At 42.6% G+C, this 24,105-nt stretch overlaps 1 protein-coding gene across 1 annotated transcript in view; it reads right to left on the bottom strand.

Moving 5' to 3' along the window:
• Positions 1–17,517: 17,517 nt before the first annotated feature.
• The window catches only part of TRMT44 (tRNA methyltransferase 44 homolog), a 35,458-nt gene continuing 28,870 nt past the window's right edge, over positions 17,518–24,105 (bottom strand). Inside the window, exons 9-10 of the mRNA XM_034772886.1 lie at positions 23,274–23,390; positions 17,518–18,122 (exon numbers count right to left, since the gene is read on the bottom strand). Coding sequence (XP_034628777.1) covers positions 17,893–18,122; positions 23,274–23,390 — 347 coding nt within the window. The 3' untranslated portion in view covers positions 17,518–17,892. The remainder of the gene's footprint in view (positions 18,123–23,273; positions 23,391–24,105) is intronic.

Genomic DNA, 24,105 nt, shown 5'->3' with positions numbered 1-24,105 from the left:
ATAGACATATCAGTGCTGAAACAGGGGTGCTGTATGCAATCAAGTTATGTAGAGTAATGAATAGGATAAAATACTGTTTGTGTAGCTTTAATGACTCAAAGAGATCTTGGGTGCTAAACTCACTGAAATTGCTAATCAAACAGATTAATGTAAGGCTGGATCCAAAGCCACTGAAGTCAATGGAAAGGCTCCCACTGAGTTCAGTGGATGTTGAATCAAGGCCTCAGTGAAGATACAGAGGAAAACAAAAACAAAACAAAACGGGACATATCCTCCTGATCCACTTTATGCCCTGTTGCTCTTAACTGGGTTGTCAGTTGTGAACCCAAAGTAATATTGAGAATACACCTTTCTCCATTCTTTCCTATTACCTACATGTATAGCTAAGCCACTGCATTTTCAGATGTTGTGAAGTCCAGTATCTATCTGTACCTACACATTTCAGCAGACATTCTTATACATTTTTATATCTGGCAAGAAGGGTTAATGACAATGGAGTAGAGGTCTTCCTATGAGCCCCGATCCCTGTGCCTCAGCACCTCTCTCATACCAAATCACATCTCAGCTGTTTTAGAGAGGCATAGGTACAATTGAAAAGAAAGGAAAAGAAGAAGGAATTCTAGCTCCTAAGAGACACCTGTGTATTAGGAAACATCAAAGGAGGTGGGGAACCTCTTCTGAAGATCTTCCACACATGTGGTTTGATGCCAATCTGGGGATTTTCTCTTGGTAGGAAGGTCTAGGGGAGAATGAGACTGGTTTACAAAATTCCAGAACCTTTAGAAAGATAATTCAAAAGAGCCTTTTTCAAGGTAGGCACATCCTGGAGAATCTAAGGGGACTATTGTGCCACCCAAGACAAACTAGATTCTGTGACAAAAAAAGTTATATATCACACCACAGCAGTTTGCTCCTAGTTCCAATAGGCCAATCACTTATCTAGAGTACCAGTTGATCTGAGGTCTTACACCAAAGACAAGGCTGGTAGCCAATTCTATAGTAAGTGAACTAAAGGTTTATTAGCGAAGAAAAGGACGTGAGACCTATTGAGAGTTTATAGCAGGTAAAATATATGCATAAGTGAGTCCCAGTTTGTAATTCCAAATAGTGGCAGTAATTTAATAAAATGCCAGTTCCCCGAAAGTCTTGTCAGGATCCCCAGATTGTTTCCTGGGGATCTTTGCTTTGCATCTGGTACCCTTCCCCATAAGAGTCCAAATAGTCCAGAGATCCAAGATCTGTCCTTGAATCCATACTTATTGCTTCTTCTCACAGAAAAGAAGCTGACAGCGTCACTACCCATGTATCCTTTTCCTTTAATAATGGAGACTGAGGAATGCATTGAGTCTTTGACCACTGATGATCACACGCACAAGGACTACTTGCTTTGAAGTTAGCATTTCTCTGTTATAGTTCATTTGCATTCCGCAAGGGCTTCTTTGTCATTTAATTAGTTTAGTTACACAATGTAAATGTTTGCTACTGCATAATAACAGGATGTAGATAGTGAAAACAATGCAAGAAACATCCCACTAGTTTTCATGAAGTTTAAACACCAAATAAATTCATACATTTATCACTTTGATCCATACTAACACACAAATGAATTGGCTTGGGGCTCTGGCATGAGCTGGCACCTGGTCTACCAGCATCACAGTCTGCACCCGGGTTCTTCAACATAGGCCACTCAGAGAAATCTTGACTCAGGTACTTCTAGCTCCACTCAGCTCCCAGTATCTTACCTTGTCTCAGGCTCACCACAGTTAGAACCCCTTGTCTTCCACTATCTTAACTTAGTCTCAGCTTCCTATTGAACCCTGTTTCAGGCCTGCTGCAGTGAGAATCATCAGCTCCTGTCAGTGGCACCTGCAGCCTTATGCACAGTGCATCTCATTGGCAGGAATGCCAAATCATTCACCCAGGGCCCAATTTGTGGGGCTCCAGCTCATTTGGTTCAGCAATGTACTACCAGCAGCAAGGAGAGCATCTCTGGCCACTGAGGTTTGGCCTCGTGGTCACCCCATCATGCCAAACTGAGCAGTTCTGTGATCCCCAAGTGCCAGATCACAATAACACTCAGTTTTGGCCCTGCCACCCCTCCTCCTCATGACAGAGGGCCAGGAGGCCACACCTGAGTGGGCAAGTACAGGGAGGAGAGCTGTGGTGAGTGCCCACAGAGGGGAGCCAGCAGGGAGAAGGGCAGCAAGAGGGAGTGTATAGTATGTGAAGAACTTCTGGGGGTGCTCCTGGCTCCTATAGCCACCACCTTTTCACTGTTTGTACCTATGGTGTGTACTGCCTCTAGAGACATTCCCTGACACCCTCAGCTTCCCAGGCTTCCTTTCTAGGTCCCCTGCCCTCCTTCTGTAGGGCTTCTTGCTGGAGGCCAGTCCAATACCTGCAAAGTTCTTTCTTGCTCTTATTTCAGATCATGGCTCCTAGGCTTCCTCCTGGCTCAGGGTCAAGTCTCCCAAGTTTCTCTTGGCCTTTAGCCCAAAGGAGAAAATTCCTCATCTCTCACCTGGGTCTCCTCCCTGGCCTTCCCCCCAACCCCGCCCTGTGCTCCTTCCCTTATGAAGAACCAGCTGGGTTTGATCACCAGTTCTACCTAACACACCTCCAGGTGCCACCCAGCCGTCTGTTAACCCATGGTTAACCAGTATGGGGTTTATGCACCATAACAGAGACAGGACATTGTCTTCGGAGTGCTAGAAAGATGTATTGGGCCAGGTCCTCAGCTGGTGAGAATTACTGTATGTTCATGGATTTAAATGGAGAATTTGGAGCACTGCAGTTCACTGAAAAAGATGCACAGCGCCCTGCCCAAAAATCAGGATTATTGGACAAAATTTTCATGTCAACCCCCAGAAGCATGAATAGAGTCCTTTAATCAAAGAGTTGTAAGCTGCTGAAAAGTCTTGCCTGCCACAGTTCAGAAAGAGAAGCTTCCCCGGCAAGCAATTTTAAAGAGCTTTTAAAAAGCTTACCAAAATTAATTCTATGAAACATTCCAACTCACTAAATAAACACCCCCTTCATGCTGGGGACACATCTTACTCCTGTGAGGAGTCACAACAGCAGCAGGAAAGCATAATTATTTCCCTGCATTTCAGCTTGTGCTGACCAACCATTATGTTAAATATGTTGGCTTTGCTAAGCTTTAGGATTGTTATGAAGAGCCAGCGTGGGTGAAAATCTGATCTCTTTCAAGAGAAAGCATGGGCTAGACTTAACAGTTTCTAAGAAAAATAAATTAGGCTCATGCTTCTCTTCCCCCAGGTTTCCCAGGACACGATAGCTCCAGCAGCATTTGGCTATTGGAGGTGACTCATTGACAGATACAAAGAGCAATATGTAAGCACAAGAAATGGAACATTACAGTATTAACACCATCCTGTCCGGTGTCTGCGCCAGTGGAAATTTGTGCAGCCCCCAATGTAAAATCCCTGGTGGCAGACAGTGCCCCATGAGCACAGGGGAAGGGCAGCCCTCCTCCAGAAGTGAGTGTTGGTGGTTGGGAAATAGGCCTGGCTAGGGTAGCCAAAGATTAGCACTTATTCAACTTAAACTCAGTGGGGCAGACTCTCAGTGGTGTCAACTCTCATAGCCCCATTGACATCACAGAAGCTGACAATTTATTGCAGCTTAGGATCTGCCCCCAATGCTTCTGGACACTGTAGTGTGGATGTAGAGGAGAGGGTGGTGGCAGAAACGCGGTCTACATTCTATGACACCACCCCATAATTTCAAACCTGATCTTTCTAATGTAAAAATTAGGCACTCACAAACATGGTGATGGGCAGAATAGAAATACTTAGACATTTTTGTAAAATAACCATTTGAAGTCATCTTTATGCATCACAAAGAGGTGAGCAGCAGTAACAGGATTTTCCACAGAATTTAAGGTAGGAGCAAAGACACTGCCATATTGGGTCAGATCAGTGGTCCATATAATCCAGTACAGGGCCGGCTCTAGGCACCAGCATACCAAGTATGTGCTTGAGGTGGCAAAATTCCAGGAGTGGAATTCCGGGGTTTTTTTGGGAAGGGAGGGGGGCATGCTTCAATAGTTGCCCCGCTCTTGGAGATTTTTTTTTTTTTTTTTGGCTTGGGGTGGCAAAAAACCTAGAGCCAGCCCTGATCCAGCATCTTCGATCTGACACTGGCCAGAGCCAGATGTTTCAAAGGAAGAATCAAGAAAGTCTACTAAGAACAATTATAGGACAACGTGTCCATAAGGGAATTGTCTTCCTATGCCCAGGCTCAGTGGTTAGTTTATGCCCTGGAGCATAAGGGTTTATAGCCATTGTACATTTTCATCCTCTCAGATATAACTGAGAATGTGCTCGTTATCCATATAAACATCTTACCCTCTATTAAGCTTTTTGACTTAAATCATATCGTGTGACAATGGGTTTCACAGGTTAATTATCCCTTGTGTAATTTTATCAGGTCTCAAGTTATTCACTTTAAAATGAATCTTAGAATATAAAGCAAGAGAATTAATAATTTGAGAGATATTTGAGTTTAACTTGAAGAGAGTTAAATTAGGACATTCTAATATTTTTGATCCTATACCCCTCAGGGCAAATTTGTTGACATTGAAAGTGAACACAAATTACCACAGTTAAAGTTAGATTCAAAATTGAAAGACTAAATACTTTGAAACAGATCCTTAGCTGTCACAGGGTCTACCTACTCACTGCTCAGCAGCACCTCCTTAGGGCACATCTGGGGAATTATCTCATTGCTGTCCACACCTTGTCACTCAGTCCATTGCCTCAGTCACCTGCCCTGTAGTCCCTCTCTCACTGGTCAGGAACTGCAGTGCCTCTCCTTCAGTGCTTAGTCCTTTAGCCAAGTCACAGTTGTCTTCCCCTTCTAGGATCTCAGGCAGTCTCCATCTCCACTTCTGTGCTGACTGTACCACTCCCTCAGCAGCTGGCAGGGGAACTCAGACATAAGAACATAAGAAAGGCCATACCAGGTCAGACCAAAGGTCCATCTAGCCCAGTATCCTGTCTACCGACAGTGGCTAATGCCAGGTGCCCCAGAGGGAGTGAACCTAACAGGCAATGATCAAGTGATCTCTCTCCTGCCATCCATCTCCACCCTCTGACAGACAGAGGGTGGGGACACCATTCCTTACCCGTCCTGGCTAATAGCCATTAATGGACTTAACCACCATGAATTTATCCAGTTCTCTTTTAAACTCTGTTATAGTCCTAGCCTTCACAACCTCCTCAGGTAAGGAGTTCCACAAGTTGACTGTGCACTGCGTGAAGAAGAACTTCCTTTTATTTGTTTTAAACCTGCTGCCTATTAATTTCATTTGATGACCCCTAGTTCTTGTATTATGGGAATAAGTAAATAACTTTCCCTTATCTACTTTCTCCACATCACTCATGATTTTATATACCTCTATCATAACCCCCCTTAGTCTCCTCTTTTCCAAGCTGAAGAGTCCTAGCCTCTTTAATCTCTCCTCACGAGACCAGTTCCAAACCCCTAATCATTTTAGTTGCCCTTTTCTGAACCTTTTCTAGTGCCAGTATATCTTTTTTGAGATGAGGAGACCACATCTGTACTCAGTATTTGAGATGAGGACGTACCATCGATTTGTATAAGGGCAATAATATATTCTCAGTCTTATTCTCTATCCGCTTTTTAATGATTCCTAACATCCTGTTTGCTTTTTTGACTGCCTCTGCACACTGCATGGACATTTTCAGAGAACTATCCACAATGATTCCAAGATCTTTTTGCTGTCTTCTTGTAGCTAAATTACCCTCCCCATCATATTGTATGTATAGTTGGGGTTATTTTTTCTAATGTGCATTACTTTACATTTATGGACATTAATTTTCATTTGCCATTTTGTTGCCCAATCACTTAGTTTTGTGAGATCTTTTTGAAGTTCTTCACAGTCTGCTTTGGACTTAACTATCTTTAGCAGTTTAGCATCATCTGCAAACTTTGCTACCTCACTGTTTACCCCTTTCTCCAGATCATTTATGAATAAGTTGAATAGGATCGGTTCGAGGACTGACCCTTGGGGAACACCAGTAGTTACCCCTCTCCAGTCTGAGAATTTACCATTAATTCCTACCTTTTGTTCCCTGTCTTTTAACCAGTTCTCAATCCATGAAAGGACCTTCCCTTTTATCCCAGGGCAGCTTAATTTACATAAGAGCCTTTGGTGAGGGACCTTGTCAAAGGCTTTCTGGACATCTAAGTACACTATGTCCACTGGATCCCCCTTGTCCACAGACCCAACCACTACACCACAGTCCAATCCAGGGACCCTCAGTTCAGGATCCTCCCTTTCAGACTTTACCACACCTTCCCTTTCCTGTATCTTCTACACCTTCTTGTATCAAAAACTATAGGTTTACTCACCATAGCACCCATCAGCCTCAACTCCTAGACTTTAGAAGATTTTGCCTGTTTAGAAGCCTTGCCTGTTCCTGTCCCAGCTGGACTTCATTAGTAATTAGGCCTTAGCAGGCTCTGGTTTTCCTCCAAGTGCAGCCTACATGTTAATTGGCCTAATTTACGCCTTCAGAGTTTCAACTTCATTGTCTTTATAAAGTGCTATGAGTTTTAGGTGAAATTTTCAGTGGAGGGAAAAAAGTGGGTTTTCTAACCATCCCTAGCCAGAATGAAAGCTGGAATAGGATTGTTAGCGCTACTTTTTTGGGGGGAGAGGCCTCTAGTCATTTCCTTCCAATAAGACCCAGGCAGTGTTAATGGATAACCACTTCCCTTATCCCTAAAAGACCTCATTACAACTCTCTGACTCATATTCTTCCGATTTCCCTTCCTCTTCAACATCTACATGAGATCATTTGGAGAGGTAGTGACATCCCATGGACTCTGTCAACAATATGCCAATGCCTCCTGACTACATATCTCATTCTCCACAGATGGAACCATTGCCATCACAAACATATCACAAGAAATCAGCTCCTGGGTGAAGAACGGTTAATTAAGACCTCAGTGGTGCTGGTCATCAGGGGAAAGTGCTTCAAATAACTAGTTGTGGCACAGTATTCCCCTTCCATTAAAGGCATCCATCCTCCTTCATCCAAATGGTGTGAAGCCTCAAGTCCAATTGAACTTATTAAATGTAGACAATCAGTATTAGTGTGGTGGAGATGTGACACTGGCAGACCAGGTGCCAGGACTTGCCAAGGCTTTAGGCATTCATTACGGGAAATCAGTCTGTTCCCCTGTGTGTTAGTATGGCTAAGATGGGTTTTGGAGGTATAGCAATGTGTTTCAACTTTATGCAATACTTATAAATTGCTGCATACATTAATCTCACTTATAACATCTTTATCCCTTGCTGTAAGGTAATATTTAAGTTTCACTTTGTAATTGTAAACAAATGTTTGCTCTGAAACTGTGAGGTGGGAGGGATCATCTCCTGGTCATCAAGAAGGCCTATCAAAACTAAATGGGCCACTGTGGGCCATCACTATACAAAGACTTTGTTATTGCTCCCTTATGCCCATGAGGAGGCTACGAGCAAAATGGCACTGTGACACTCACCCCCATATTCATCCCAATAATGTTATTATGAGATGATTATGGCATAATTGTGATGCATTTTGTACAAGATGGGTCATGGAAGGTGTCATTGGAAAAGTTATGATTTGCTGATATGATTATCCTATTTGTATGCATGTATCATTTTTGTATCTAAGTTATGAATATTGACTATGTATCTGTTTCAAATGTGGTTACATGTGGGTGACACGCAGTAGTCAAAATGCTTCCAGACTAGACAACTGGTTGTGAAGGGCCTATTCAGGGTAATGGGCCCTAGGTGAAGCTTAACCCCCACTGGTGAGCCTTCCTGAGAATGCTCCAGCCAGTATGTAAGTAATGATTGCTATGACTCTGCAAGGACATGTGACCAGACCACATGACTCTGGATTCCATTTTGGGTACCTGTATTTTTCCACAAACTGGGCTGGGAACTGTTTGGAACAAAGGGTTCCTGCCATATGCTAAAGCTATATAAGGCAGGGAGTGATGTCATCTGTTCTTCACTCACCCACAACTCAACACCTGAGAAAAGTTCTGAAAGAAAAGGACTTGGAATGGGGGTGGAGATCCCAAGCTGCAAAGCAAGGATAGCTTATGCCTTGAGAATCTGCAAGCCCGCTTGTATCATCAGTCAGGGTGAGAAATTGCTAATTCATATCTAATCTTTCTAGTATTTTAGGCTTAGCTTATGGTTTTGTTTATTTACTAGGTAATCTGCTTTGATCTGTTTACTATCACTTAAATCTATCTTTTTGTAGTTAAGAAACTTGTTTTATATTTGAATCTAAAGCAGTGTGCCTTTGACTGAAGTGTCTGGGGAAAATATCAGCTTGGTTTAACACAAGCATATTGTACATATTCCTCGCCACATTGAGGCAGAGGCAAACTGGGTAATAAATTCATACTGGTCAGGGTTTTGATCAGGGCAGGACGGTACAGCTCTGGGGTCCCAGGCTGGAGGCCTGGGGGTTATTTTGGCTGTAGCCTATCTAATGTTGGTTCATGCAGTGGCTGGTCAGCCTGCATGTAACTGCAGCTGGGTGTGTCCCTGCCTGTGTGAATGTGGTGGGAGTGTAGGACGGGGGAGCGGTCTATAGCTTGTCACAGCAGCACAGTGCTGAGAGGGAGCTCAGGCTGGTGATTTAGAGGGCTAAGTGATCACCAGTTCCAGGTGGCATCCTGGGTGCCACCCACACAGGCCCGTCCCATCAGCTTATATTCTGGAAGAGGGAAATAAAAATAGCAGACAAGAAAATGTTTCATCTTTTGCTGTTTGGACTCTCACAGGGCCGGAGGTACAAAACAAAAGAAGAGGTCCCCAGGGTCAACCTGGGTTAGCCCTAAAAAAGACATTCAGAGCTGACCAATTACATCTTTCACCTTTTGAAACCACAGACTAACTCATTTGTGAATATATATATATACTTGCCTGCTTTAACCTTGTAATAACTCTCATTTCTTTTCTTAATTAACAAATCTTTAGACAGTTTACTATAGGAGTGGCTATAAGCATTGTCTTTGTCTTTGGTGTGAGATCTAAGGTACATATTTGACCTGGGTAAGTGACTGTTTTCTTGGGATTGGGAGCAACCTGAATATTTTGTGATCTTTGATGTATAGCAACCAACTAGCACTAAGTCTAGCTAGCTTGGGTGGCAGGATAGACTGGACTGCCTGTGACTCCATGGTAAGACTGCTATCATACTATAGGGGTTCACACTTGTTACTGGGTTGGTGACATCTTACTATAACCAGTTTTGGGTGTCTGCCCTGAGGTTGGCACTCATGGTCATGAGCGACAGTATGGAAAGTGTTTTTCCACCTGCAGCACGTTTATGAAGGACAAACCTTTCCAAACAAACTTGATTGCCTGCTTTAGTAAATAAGGGGCATTATTTTACAAAGTGAGTATGTGGAGTGCTGCATATGTATGAGTACTGGAGGAAAGGGGCTACAAGGAACCCAATCCTACACTGAGGCTCGAACATGCATCCATTGAACAAGCAAAGCTCCTATTGACTTCAATGGTGAAGAATCATGTCCTTAATGAGAGGGTTCCTTAGCAGCCAGAGTAAAGCCTGAAGGTCAGATTCTGATCTTGGTTACACCCATGTGAATCCAGTGTAACTCTATAGATGTAAATCTCATTTTACAGTGATGTGAGAGATTATCATCTGGCTCTTAGGCCCTATTGTCACCACCTGCCAAATCTACATGCCCCGGCCATTCTGCGTGAAGCAGACGGAGTGGGACTCTTTAAAGTCCTTCAATGCCACCTATACTGAGTGAAGGAAACACCATCCATTAAAGCAAAATTCTCCCTCTCCAGGAGGGGCTGACCTTGTTATACATACAAATCTCCCTATCTGTAGTGCTCCACTCTAAACTGCTGTGTTGTCTCTGCCCATCTACCACCAAATGTTCTAGACTCTCTTTTCCTGAGATCAAGAATTACCACCTTGTTAGCCTCTCCAACTGTAGCCAGTTTGAAGTCCATCTTTTTCATTTCTATAGCCAGTTCTCTCTCTTCCTCTCTCAGCATAATGGTGATTTCTAATTTATCATCTTTCGTAGAGCTATAAAACTTTGACAGCAACATAACATGGATCAGCCTACGCTCATCAATCTTTAGATACAGAAACAGAGTAAGCATTTTTAATATAAATCCAAAGAATACATATTTACTGTAAATAAGCTGCAGTGTTTAAACAGAGAGGGATGTTTCAATGACTGAGTCACCATGCAAAACAGCTTTGCAAATGATATCAGGTGCAGAACACTGTTAAATATCCTTTGGGAAAGTGCAAGAAAGATAAACTCTCCTATCCCTTATGTTTAGAAATTGGTAATTTCATGCCAGGGACACTGTCCCTTTTGGTGCTTTTACTGAAAGAGAAGAAGCTGAATATGGGACTGACAAGTGCCATGCTCCTACCCCATACTTGCTCTCAAATAGTCTAGATGAAACTGCAGTCTTATCCAGTCCTTTTCTTCTGGCTGCCTTCAATGGGGGGGAAAGATAGGGGTGGGGCCCATTCCAACTCCCACCTCAATCAGTGGAAAGATTCCCATTGACTCCGTGGGAGCTGGATCAGGCCTAGAATGCCTTAAAATGGCCTTGGTCAATTTTCTTCTCCACTGACAGAAGGCAAAAGAGGAAAGCCTATAGCATGAACTGATAAGAATAGAAAGAAAACAGAGAAGACGACATGGGGAGAGATGTACAGAGGAAGAAAAAGAAGGTGGAAAGAGTTGGACATAGAAGGGAGAACAGTTCTGGTCAAAAATATAGAAATCTGGCTTGTTTTCATCATTGAACAATATGCTGTTCAAATGGAGTTACTCACTGGAATATTATGTTTTCTACCAGCAGCATCCCTTTAGTTTGCTTTGCAGTTATAGTCTAATTACCCCTGAGGCTGCGGAGGTTCTCAGCCCTGTAAGTGGTCCCTCCAGGTCAGGGATGGGGCATATTGGAGGGGGCAGCATAGGGAAGCTACCCAAACTGTTCCTGTTCAGTGGAAAAATAAAGGATTTCAGGTGCCAGGGCTTTCAATTCAGCACTTTCCAAAAGCACTAAAATCATAACAAAAAATTGTTTTTAAAAAAAGAACAATTCTCAAAAATCTCCATTAAAGTTTTGCTGTGGTTTAAGTTGGGTTTTACTTTATCTGAGCCAATTTTCCTCAATCCCACCCAAATAACCATTTTACCCTCGAATGTTACATGGAAGGAGGAAGAGATGGAATAGTAGTAAGGAGTAGGTGAGGGAGCTTCTATTATTCCACTAAGCAGTGGCGGATTATCCAATGGACCCATGGAGCCTGTGTCCAGGGAAATGGGTCCCCCAGCAGAAATCCACTGCAGGGTGGCAGAAGCCCAAAGACCTGACCCCAGTCCCCGACAGAAGCATTGGGCGGGCGTCGTGGGCGAAGCCCACCATAGTCCCTGGCAGAAGCGTGGGGCAAGTGGGATGGGCAAAGCCCCAGCGCCCCATCCGTGTCAGAAGCACCAGGCAGGTGGGGTGGGCAAAGCCCCAGCCCCCCAACCCCGGTCTCCAGCAGAAGTGCCGGGTGGGCAGGTGAAGCCCCAGCATCCGGACTCTGCTGCAACCCCGGAACTGGAGGAGCTCTCACTCCCCACTGCGGCCCAGGGGCTATGGTGGGGGGACAGAGCTTCTCCGGTCTTGGGGCTGCAGTAAGGAGCGAATAGCAGATGGGACTGCAGTGGGGATAGGAGCAGAAAGGGGTGGGGCTGTGGGTAGGGCTGCAGGCAGAAGGGACGGGACCACAGTTCTGGCACACACACACCCCCGACCTGGCCCCAGGAGTCCTTAATCCACCTCTGCCACTGAGACATGCTCTCCCCTTCACATAAAGACTTTCATAGGAGACACTAATCTAAGTCAATGTGATGTTCACCGTGGACTGTATTGGCCATCGGAGTGTATCCTATTACGAGTCTGCATAACATTTCAGAGAAAAAAGTGACACCTGGGGGACATGGTTTGTGCATTGTATCATTATTTCACATGCCAAGCTGCATGCTGCATTTACATTTCACCCAGATCTGATCACCAGTGCACAGAAAACACTAAAAGCAGCTAATTACACCAGTTACCAGAAATACTACTTAGCAGCAACACACTGAAGATTTTTTTTTAAAGGGTTGGGGGTGGTTTAGAAAGGAAGGGGAGGTTAGAAAACCAAGTGCTATAGTAGATTTTATAGATTCAAAATATTGTAGAATCAGGGGTATCCAAAAGAATGAAGAGAGACCACATTACCTAAAATCCAACAAACTGTAACATAATCAGAACTATCATATCTGTTCCTGCCTCCCCTAAACCCCGAAAACTGCCTCCCCTCCTGACCCCTCAAACCATATCCACCTACTGCTCAGCTAATGAGGGAGGCCCATTATAGTATCTTCTTAGCTTGCACCACCTGCTGGTCATGCTGGAGAACAGCACACTATCAACATGAAAACGCCTCTTTGGAGAAAGGGATAAATGTTTCTTCTCTCACACCACTGTAATTTTATTGACTTTAGTCGAGTTACTCCAGCTTTTCACCAGTGTGAATGAGATCAGAATCAGTCCCAACAGATCTAGACAAAAGAGCATTGTGAGCAAGGATGCACATTTTTGATGCATAAAGTATTTCAGAAAATAGAAAAGCCATCTTGCTGAAAATAATCTGTTACTTTCTAAAATGTAAATACAATATGTTGTGGGAATTTTTGGGTGGAGAGTGGGAAGCCATCTAATAAAATTATGCTAAGAATTGTATGTTCATTTTAAGATTTAGGATGTTCAAAACAAAGTATTTATTTAACCATCTGAGGTCCTGGCAAGAGCCAACATTCTAAACTATACTTAAAGCTGAGAACCAAAATGATCATGCCCAGGCTATTAAGGCATAAGCGTTTCAATCACACTTAGAAATAAGGGGATTTCTCAGACTGCTGCTGTTGGTGTCAGTCTCTCTCTTCTGGTTTCAGTGAGATAAACACACTGTGATAGGGAGGGTCACAAGCTCAAAAGAATAGAGGCATATTTGTGTGTTAACAGACAACTTTAAAACCTTGTGAATTGTTGTTTGGCCCCTGGAAAAAGAGCAAGCAAATGTCCCCACCCAGATTCGTGTTTGCTCATTGAGCAACAAAATGTTGATGTGTTCAGTGTGGGTGCAGTCAGGTTGTCACCTCACAGTGGTTCTTGGGGTGAGTGGGGTCTTTCTGCACATGCTTCAGGAGATACAAGTTAGCAATTAGAAAGGTTTCCAGTTCAAACAAATGCATTCTGAGTCCTCAAAATTCTGGTTATCTGCCTCTTCCCCCCCGCCCCCCCCCCCTTTTTTTTAATAGCGAGTACCTAGCTAGTTATTAGGAAGCCATATTCAACAGGAGCTAGATGAGGGTTTGCTTAAAAAGTGTGCCAGGCTGTAGCCAGATACAGCTGACCACAACTCAGCCTTACAGCACGCATTGAGATGACTGGTTCTTGGAGCCATTATGCTGTTCTGTCCCAATCCATAGTATGGAGCATTAAGTAACTACAATGTAGATAACCTGCATCCATTAATTCCTGAACAACTGGCACCATGCATCATGTCCATCCATTCAAGAAGTCTTTAGAATATTGCTACACACCTTAAAAAAACCTGAAACTAGGCCTCATCTATTTAAAGTTGTTGAAACCAGTTACAATAAAGCTCGGGGGTTAGGGGAGTGGATCTAGACTGCCATTATCTACCATGTTTCATCCTGTAGTGTATTTATATAAGTCAGTTAGAAATAACTCAAAGGATGGTTCTGGGAAGATGGTAACTGAACACTATAGCCATAGTATATTTTGCTCTTGATACAATAAGCATAATATAAAGCAACCACACATGCATGGGGGTGTCCAAATAACACTGTTCACAGTATACAAGGTCTAGTTACATATATATACACACACACTGCTGCTCTGGCTGGTCTCTAAAACAGAGCACAGTGAGCACCACTAGAGGGTTCACAAATTATTTAAAGACCACTCCCCAGTTCCTGTACACTAGAATAGCATATAGAGATGATCATGAAATGACCTGACAGAATTGTTTGAGGCATTCACAAACATCCGCAATTTTTGTATGAAAGTTCCTCTTAAATTATGCTTACAGTAAATTACTAACAACCACCTATCCGGAATCATTGCCTGCTATCGGCGGCAGATATCCAATTTTGGCTAGACCAGGGTTGGTATGGGCTGATAACCCTTTACTTAGTAGGACACAAATACCTGATACACATACTGCTTTGATAAATGTCTTTTTATCCTGAATTTCTGCTGATTGTGAAATACTTCCTTTTATAATGCCCTTGTTGGAATTGTTAATCATCCACCATGTTGCATTTTAATGATATTCAGCCCACAAAATCATGGTTCAAAGATCACTAATGATCTGGACTTAAACCCAGTTAGGGTTTTTGGCTGGGGGAGAAAGGAGGTGAGGTTTGATCCAAAACACATTTTTGGCATTTTTTTCATTATTCAACCTACCTTGAAGCCAGTGGTTGCTGCCAAATTGGCTGTAATCATTCCACAGCCTCTAAATCTAGTTTATCTAATAATGTGTCACATCATTCAGTAAATGATCGGCTGAAAGTGATATCATAAACATAGGTCTTCAAAATGACACAGCTTTCATTGATTTGGAACAGGTTTCATTAAGTAGGTTATTCACAGGATACCTATAAACAGCCATTTATTGCTCTTCTCTGGTTTATGGGCCTGATCCAAAGCTGAGATCAACCCCAATGCAGTCAGAATTGAGTCCTAAAAGAGAAATCACTGGGACCCCTTTACCAAATCATTTGTACCTACAATACCAACTTTATATGCATATTTGTAAAACTTGACAAAAAGGAAACTATTTATCAGGCAACTTCAACCCATAGCATGCCTGGGAACAGGAGCAATCATCCAGCACTTTTCTATTGCTAGAAATCTGTCAAGACATCCATCATCATGCGCTGTTCGGGGGAGGGGTGTGTGCAACTCTATTTTTAAATGTTCTTTCATCTGTAATGATAAAAGTCAAATAAGGTCACGTTATCAAAGCAAGCGGTGATGCTCGAAAAACCAAGAAGTACAATGGAAAAATACCCCATCAGTTTATGGGGCTTTGTATCCCTTCATTTTTTTCAGTTGCCTTTAATCTTTAGAAGTGGGATTACTTCTCCCTGAGCAGCCTCTTCACTTGTTGAAGTTGTATTGTATAAATGCCATTCTGAGATAGTGGACCATAGACAAAGTGAGGGTAGATACAGTAACCCTCCTCCATATCTAATCCCACATCTACATCTAGAAATTATTTATGAGGCTAACATTTTGATGAAAGAGCATGAGAAGGGAGGATATTTCTTCCAATCCTTTTCAAGTCAACAGGGAAGTTTCTTTAATTGGATGAGCGTTGTTGACCCATTTGTTGCCTGCAGTGATGGCAGGTGGGGAGGGGGAAAGCAATCATGCATTCTTGATGACACAGGTTGCTGGAATGGTATGTGGGGGAATGCAAAAAATAGAGTTCTATAGAGGAAGTCATTCTGTGCGGCACACCAATTATAAGAAAACTCCACAATAGATGGAGAAAAGGGTATGTTTAAAAATAGCTCAGATTGGTCGAGGATATAAATATATACATGACTAGACCAGCCGATGGGGTCTCAGCATGCCCTATCTATTTTGCTAGACAGGAAATAAAAGAGCAGAAAATTGGCATTCTAACCTTCCTCTCTGACCCTACACAAGCCCCTATGCATGAATTCTATATTTTGGGTCTCTGTGTACGGGGGCTTAAGCACATGCTTAAAGTTAAGCACAAAGTTAAATCCTTTCCTGAAGTGGTGCCTTTGAGGGGCCTGGTTGAGGGGGAGATGTCAATGTCACACCAGGAGAGATACTCTTTGCATCATCATATCCGTGCAAACCCCTGTGGATTTTCTTGCAATGAAAGCATTACTTTAGAGGATTCCCCTCTCCATCAAACCTTACCCCCAATGTGTGGGAGAAGTGCCGGTTGGGGAGCCCATGCACAGGACTTTAATATTTCCTTTTTGCTCTGCATGTATGTAGCCAAGGCTAAACATTAGTATAAAATGGCCAAGGTGCACACTGTAGCATATGTCACGGGGGGGATGGCCAGTGCCACCCACATTCCCTGGAAACGGAAGTTAGCAAGGGAAAGGTTACTTGAGGCTAGCTAGTCTCTGCCAGGGAGGCAGAGGAACCAGTCTTTGCTGCCTTGCTTCTTTTTTCTGCACACAATGGACCATGACTATTAAAGCAAAGCTGGGTGTGTTTTCAAAGCAGTTTTGCAAAAAAATTGTCACCGCTTGTATTCCTCCTCCATTCTTTTCCATCTTCACCAGACTTCATTCCTTCTCAAACTCTCACTTCCTCGGCCCTGCTGCCAGCACTCAGTTTTGCTGTACCTTCCACTCCCCTTTCTACCAGCCACACTTGCCCACTCTCATTCCTGGATCCTGCCTCCATTCCTGCAACCAAGCTTTACCTCAATGCTTTCACCATCCGTTTAGCTCACCTGGCTACACATTTCTTCTCTTCATTCTCCAGCCATTGCTTCATGCTGCTGCTCCGACTAGCAGTGGAGTTACATACAAAATCCTGTCACAGTGAGCTTCAACCCAAATGGTTCCACAATGTTAGGATCTGTGCCTCAACACATCCTGGATGGGACAATGCTCTCAGGCCAGGACTGAAATGACTTCATTGTACTGGAGACTGGAGAGTGACCCTTCAACTCTAAGATCACTTAACAGAAGATTACATCAATTATTACAGAGACTTTTGCCCTTTAAAGAAAATGACATGTTCAGCAGGGACGAGCTTAACCAACTGGAGATGACAAGACATGCCATTGTTGTAGGACAACTGTAAGTCTTGTGAATTTGAGAAAGGTTATCATTAAATGCACTTTGTGCTGACTTGATCAATTTTAATGAACAACGAAGGCCGGCCATGACTTAGAGGGTCCCAAAACAAATGCTTTGGAGTCCTCCATATTGGTTCCCCCACACGGCCCAAAGACCTCTCCTTTTACACTTTAAAACAGAGGTGAGCAAACTACTATCCTGCCCGGCACTTGAGCTCCCACAATGGTTATCATCGATTGAAATGGGGGAGGTGGACTCTTGCACCAGCAAGCAGAAAAAGGGGTGCTCCCCTATATCAAAGAGGCGGGGGCACTCTCCCTTAGCTTTTGTAGAGGAAAAGCCCGTGTTCCTCACTCCCTGATGCCCTTTTATTTTTACCCGTCTGCTATTTATGAGCCGAAAGACACTCAGGCATCCTATCAGAAAGACAGCCTCAAGCATTGTATGACAAAATGGCTGACTTGCTGGGGAGGCGGATACATCATTGTACAGACAATCAGCCAAAGATCTTGAAGACTGTGCTGAGATTTTAAAAGTTGGTTTTACTTTTCTGTTTGAACAAAACATAATATCCATTGAGCAGTCAGACCACAACTGTTTTTAAAATGTAAAATCCTATACTTTAAGGATGTTACCAAAAATAAAATAAAAAAATAAATCATGGACATTTTCATCTGGATTTCAACATTTTCAAAGTTGTCCATAAAAATCCCTAAAAAAGAAAAAATAATCACTTTAAAATTAGAAAAGGACTTCTTAGAAACTGGATAAATACAATGAACACATAAATAAAGAGAGACTTAATCTTATACATTCTTCATGCATTCAGCAGTTCATTAAATTAATCAGAAATCCACTTATTTGTACTGTTTAAGAGTAACCAACAGTACTTTATTACTATGGGTGCTTTTTCTTTTTCATAATCTGAGACTGCCTCAGCTCCTCAGTCCCATGGGCATATGGACAAGACTCAGAAGTCAGAGAACAGCCGTCAGGATGGTGGATGAAAAACCAGCAGAGACGTGTTTTAAAAGCTTCAGCAGAAAATCTTCGTTTTACTTCTGGCTTGGTTCGCTTTGAGGGTTTCTCTTCTCTCCAGTCACGAATATGAACTCTTCCATTTAGAACTGAAGGTTTTAAAAAAAAAAAAAAAAAAAAAAAGCAAGCATACAAGCCATTACTAGAAATTATGGGGATTACACTGGTCATCTGTGAATACAAATATGTACTATAAACGGGCTATTCAGGCACAATCAAAGTGCATTGTATAGGTCAGGGGTTGGCAACCTTTCAGAAGTGGTGGGCCGAGTCTTCATTTATTCACTCTGATTTAAGGTTTCGTGTGCCAGTAATACATTTTAACGTTTTTAGAAAATCTCTTTCTATAAGTCTATAATATATAACTAAATTATTGTTGTATATAAAGTAAATAAGTTTTTTTTAAATGTTTAAGAAGCTTAATTTAAAATTAAATGAAAATGCAGAGCCCCCCCAGACCAGTGGCCAGGACCCAGGCAGTGTGAGTGCCAATGAAAATCAGCTCGCGTGCCGCCTTCGGCACACATGCCATAGGTTGCCTACCCCTGGTATAGGTACTTGCATAGGAGTAGAAATAAATGCATAACAAATTGAGAGTGTATATTAAATCTTCTTTGGAGACTATATATTCCCACTTATAAGGGATGTCATTATTATACAGCAAAAACAACAAGGAGTCCTTGTGGCACCTTAAAGACTAACAAATTTATTTGGGCATAAGCTTTTGTGGGCTAATGAATGAATAAATAATGAAACCTACATCTGATGAAGTGGGTTTTAGCCCACGAAAGCTTATGCCCAAATAAATTTGTTAGTCTCTAAGGCCTGGTCCCCACTAAGCCCCCACTTCGGACTAAGGTACGCAAATTCAGCTACGTTAATAACGTAGCTGAATTCGAAGTACCTTAGTCCGAACTTACCACGGGTCCAGACGCGGCAGGAAGGCTCCCCCGTCGATGCCGCGTACTCCTCTCGGTGAGCTGGAGTACCGGCGTCGACGGCGAGCACTTCCAGGATCGATCCCAGAACATAGATTGCCTGCCGCCGGACCCTCCGGTAAGTGAAGACGTACCCTTAGGTGCCACAAGGACTCCTTGTTCTTTTTGCTGATAAAGACTAACACGGCTATGACTCTGAAACCTGTCATTATTATATAGGACAGTTTTAGGGCACCTTATGCAGTCTGTGCTGAGCTGACTCGTTTGTAGACAGTGGTTAGGATTAGGATCTAAACTATCCTACAGGGTATAGCAAGTAAATATTTATATAAATAATAAAACGGTGTATGTAGAAATACAGAGGTACCCCTCAAAGAGATGCAGATACTGGAAAGTAACATCCCTCTCTTTAAATGGCATATATAATACATAAATGTTGGGAAAGCCCAACTCAAACAAGAGGCGGAGTTAGCCCTGTAATGAAAAGTCTTGGCTTTAAACACTGGGCACCTATTTATAAAAGGAAAACAACTTTGTTTATTCATAGGGCAATTTTCAAACAAATAGGTTAATCTTTTGGGGCCTGATTCAAAGTCCACTGTCATCAGTGGAAAGACTCCAATTGACTTCACTGAGTTTTGGATCAAGGCTGCTGTAGAGAAGGAAGTGTCCGTTGAATAAAGGAGAAAACTAGAAATGAGGAGTTAATTCTTCCACCACCCTCCCTTAATACCATGTAAGTTCAGGGAAGTCATTTAGCATCTTTTTACATTTAATTTTGATTTTTATAAATAAATCATACAAAAGCATGTGCAGGTGTGTGATGTTTAAATAAATACAATACTATCAACCTCAGAACAAGGGAATGCAACTATATAGAGCCCTGTGCCGGTACAAAATTTGTATCTGCATCTGATCCGCGATCCACAAACATGGTCTGCAGATATCTGCAGACATCCACAGATTTGCAGGGCTCTACAAATATTACTAATCTATTGCTTTATGGGCTAAGCATCATTTAAATTTCTGTGCCCCAGTTCAACCATCTACCTGCAAAGTCTATGTCACGTATCCACCTCACCAGGGCATCACAGGAAGGGTTTCTACCGTGTTTTAAGATCCCCAAGTAAAAAGGTGCTATAGCACATACAGTGAGTATAAGTAATATAGAGAAACCTGGTATTTGCAAGTAATCCTCTTTACTAATGCCTTACCCTAAACGTTTTTCTGCAGCTTAAACCTTCTTTTTGCCAGGAGCTAAACACTATAGATTGTAATCCTGCACGTGTTCTCTTTCTTTTCATACTGCGTTATTCCACCTTTTAAAAATGAATTAGCAATAAAAAGCAGGGTGTTCTTTCTCAGATCTGTAAATGAGAATCTTCAGCAATGAGAATGGTGCACCAAAGCACGCTACAGTGAAGAGATTTAGAGCCTGATCCTCCAATTTGATCATCTGAGTATATCTTTGTGTCTGCATGGAGCTCCACTGAAATTAATGGAGTTTTGCATCAGGCACAAAGGGCCTTGGTCATATCCACTAGCACAGGGATTCTCAAAGTTCATTGCACCGTGACCCCCTTCCGACAACAAAAATGACTCCAGGAGGGGGGACCAAAGCCTGAGCCCCACAGCCCACAGGGGGAGGGAGGAAGGAGAGGGGCAGGGGCAAAGCCAAAGCGCAGGGCTTCAGGCCAAGGCAGGGGGCCTGTAACCTGAACCCCGATGCCCACAGCTGAAGCCCTTGGGCAGCTTTGGCCCCGGGTGGTGGGATTCGGGCTTCAGCTTTAGAACTCACGTTTGAGAACCGCTCAGGGCAGGATCAGGGCCAGAAACTGTACATACACATCTGTGACTATATACTGAATTTTATATGTATAAGTATAGAAAGCAAGGTAATACACAAGAGAGGAAGAAGAAAACAGGGTAGAAGGAAGAGGAGATAAACCATTGGCAAATTTCCAGGCGCTATTGCCTTTATGCCATTTAGCCCATGTAATTAGGGACTGCTCCTGTACCTTTTTGGCCTTGTGATAAGCTAATATATATGAATGCATTTTATCCCAGTTCTTGAAAGTGAAATCAGTTTAATGTTACTCTCTCTCTCTCTCTCTCAAACCTCAAAGAGAATCGACAGAGGGATGTCAGTATGTAAGATCAGGTTCAATTATTCCAAGATGTTAGTCCTAAACTGGACCAAATATGTGACTATAAAATGCCAGCACAGATTTGTAATTTTAAGCTCCTGGCTACTTATTCTTTTTGCATCTCTGCCATTTCGGATCTTCTTTGTCAGAAGAAGAAATTGAGCCACCAGATGTCCCTAACACTCAGTCTTGCATCACAAACTCTGTGAATGCTGTTTCAAGCAATGTTGCTAATGGCCTTGATTGTGCACTGGTGTTGGGAGCGGCCTGAAGGACACTTCGTCCCAGAACACACCTCTATAAAAGGAGAGAGCACCCACATCCCCTTCCCATGGTGCGGTGCAGCATGCTCCCAGTCCCACTTATTCCACGGGCCCCATATCCAAATCTCCTCTCCTCAAGTAGCATAAAGACAGCCCCCAAGGAGCTTGGCATAAGGCAAACAGGAGAACTCACCTCCTGCTGGGAGTCCCAAATCCTGTCCCACCTTGCTTCGTAGTGGAACTTCACTAGTTTCACCACAAGATGATCATCCCCAGAAAGGGCAGAATTAACCCGCAGGACAAGTGTGAACTGCCTCTTCTCAGTGGGTGTGAACTCTGACCCATCTCCGACCTTGTCAACACCAGCACTTTTCCCAATGATGGTACAAAGTTCCACTGGTGGTAGCAACAGAGGGCACACATGTTTATAACCTCTGTGGCATCTGACCCTTTCCAGGGCTAAGACTAATACCATAGAAAGTCCTCATGTAGATGTAACATTGTCTGGGCTTTCATATTATTCCTCCGGACTGCTACAGTCTGGAACTACCAGGAAGCTTCTACCTACTTCCTCTCAATAAAACAAGAAGAATACACATTTTCTGGCAACCTACCAGTTAATCCACTGGTACCTGGTGACACTCTGGACCAGGGGTAGGCAACCTATGGCACGTGTGCCAAAGGCGGCACGCGAGTTGATTTTCAGTGGCACTCACACTGCCTGGGTCCTGGCCACCAGTCTGGGGGGCTCTGCATTTTAATTTAATTTTAAAATGAAGCTTCTTAAACATTTTAAAAACCTTATTTACTTTACATACAACAATAGTTTAGTTATATATTATAGATTTAGAGAAAGAGACCTTCTAAAAAGGTTAAAATGTATTACTGGCACGCGAAACCTTAAATTAGAGTGAATAAATGAAGACTCAGCACACCACTTCTGAAAGGTTGCCGACCCCTGCTCTGGACAATTGTCATGGGCTAGTTGACTCCCATATTTCTGCTAACATGGGACTATTGGATCCAAGAACTGAAAACTCTTTATAAAGTAACTTTATACAAACCTATGCACCAACGTTTGAAAGTGCTGGTTTTGAGTATTATTCAGCAGCTAGGCATCAATGCCACAAAAATCCTACAATGACAGCAGCAAAAATAAAACCGAAGAAAATCAACAGAACATTAAAAAAAAATTATTTTGTTGTTAGCTTCCTATTCTGCCAGGCTATTGCAGCCTTTATAAATCTGTCAAGCCTCACATAATTAGAGGCTCTAGTCTAGACCAGTTGTCTTTTGTGTTGGCATTTTTCTCTGTAGTGCTTGTTAAGTCCAGACTAAATCTTAATGAGATACTCCAGAAGACTTTCTTAATCTTCACTTGACTTCCTTCAACACTGTCACCACTGTGTGTGGGAGGGATGGGGGGGAGGGAGTTTTCTTCAATCTAGTCCAAGTGTGGCATCCTGCTGAGAATTCCTGCTACAGTAACAGGTGAATAAGGGGGAAAAGGTCTGTATAGGGAAGCATGCCAGATGCACAGCTCATCCACTACCAGCTGACTGATTAGCAAGGCATCAATCTCATTCTGCCCTACCCGTCAAAGGAAAGATCTACAAATGGATCTTGGATGATTTAGTTGGGAATTGGTCCTGCTTTGAGCAGGGGGTTGGACTAGATGACCTCCTGAGGTCCCTTCCAACCCTGATATTCTATGATTCTATGAAATGACATTTTAGGAAATAAAATAGGAGTAAATATAAGGCAAATTCTGCTCATCAAGGAAGTGTACTCAATATTTTGAAGATCTAATCCAGTAATCTTTCAATTAGATGTAAGTCAAGTTAGAAAAATATAAACAAGAGATGATCAATGAAAATCTCTCTATTCTTTACCTTCAAACACCTGATGATTGTTCCTGAGCAATGTCTGGAGGCCTCCATATTCATTCTTTAATCTCTTTAAAGTCTCTTTGTCTAAATGTTCTGCTACTTCCCTCAAGGAAAGACTTTCTGCAGCGAACAATAATATAGCCATTAAAAAAGGAATGTCAGCTCACCAGACCAGCATAATTACAAGCAGAATCAACACACTGCAGCATGGTATCTCAGCACTGCAGTTAGAGGAAGCTACAGGATATTTTTGGAGTTCTTTTGTATGGTTTCTCTCCAGAGTAGCAGAAATGTTTTGCTGGTTGATCCATTATAACCACCAGGGTCATTTCAGCAGTATACCACCTAGCCAGCCAGTTAGTTCCCCTTTTGTAATTGTGCATTTGACTTTTCCTTCTTAAGTGTAGTACTGTATTGAATTGCATCTTGTTGATTTCAGACCAATTCTCCAATGTGTCAAGGTGGTTTTGAATTCTAATCCTGTCATCACAAGGGCTAACCCCTCCCACCTTGGTTTCATCCACAAATTTTATAAGCACTCTCCCCAGTATCCAAGTCATTAATGAAAATATTGAATAGTACCAGACCCAGGAAAAACCCTGCGGGACCCCACTAGATACATTTCCCCCAGTTTGACAGTGAACCATTGATAATTAGTCTTTGAATAGAGTCTTTCAGCCGCTTTTGCGCCCACTTTATAGTGATTTAATCTCAACCACATTTCCCTAGTTTGTGTATGAGAATGTCATGCGGAACTGTTTTAAAAAAACATTACTAAAATCAAGAAATAGATATAAGCATTTGCAGACAGGCTTTCAAAAAGTAGCCTTAAAAC

The sequence above is a fragment of the Trachemys scripta genome, chromosome 5, assembly GCF_013100865.1.
Source record: "Trachemys scripta elegans isolate TJP31775 chromosome 5, CAS_Tse_1.0, whole genome shotgun sequence".
Lineage (NCBI taxonomy): Eukaryota > Metazoa > Chordata > Testudines > Emydidae > Trachemys > Trachemys scripta.
This window is presented reverse-complemented; position numbering and strand designations above follow the sequence as displayed.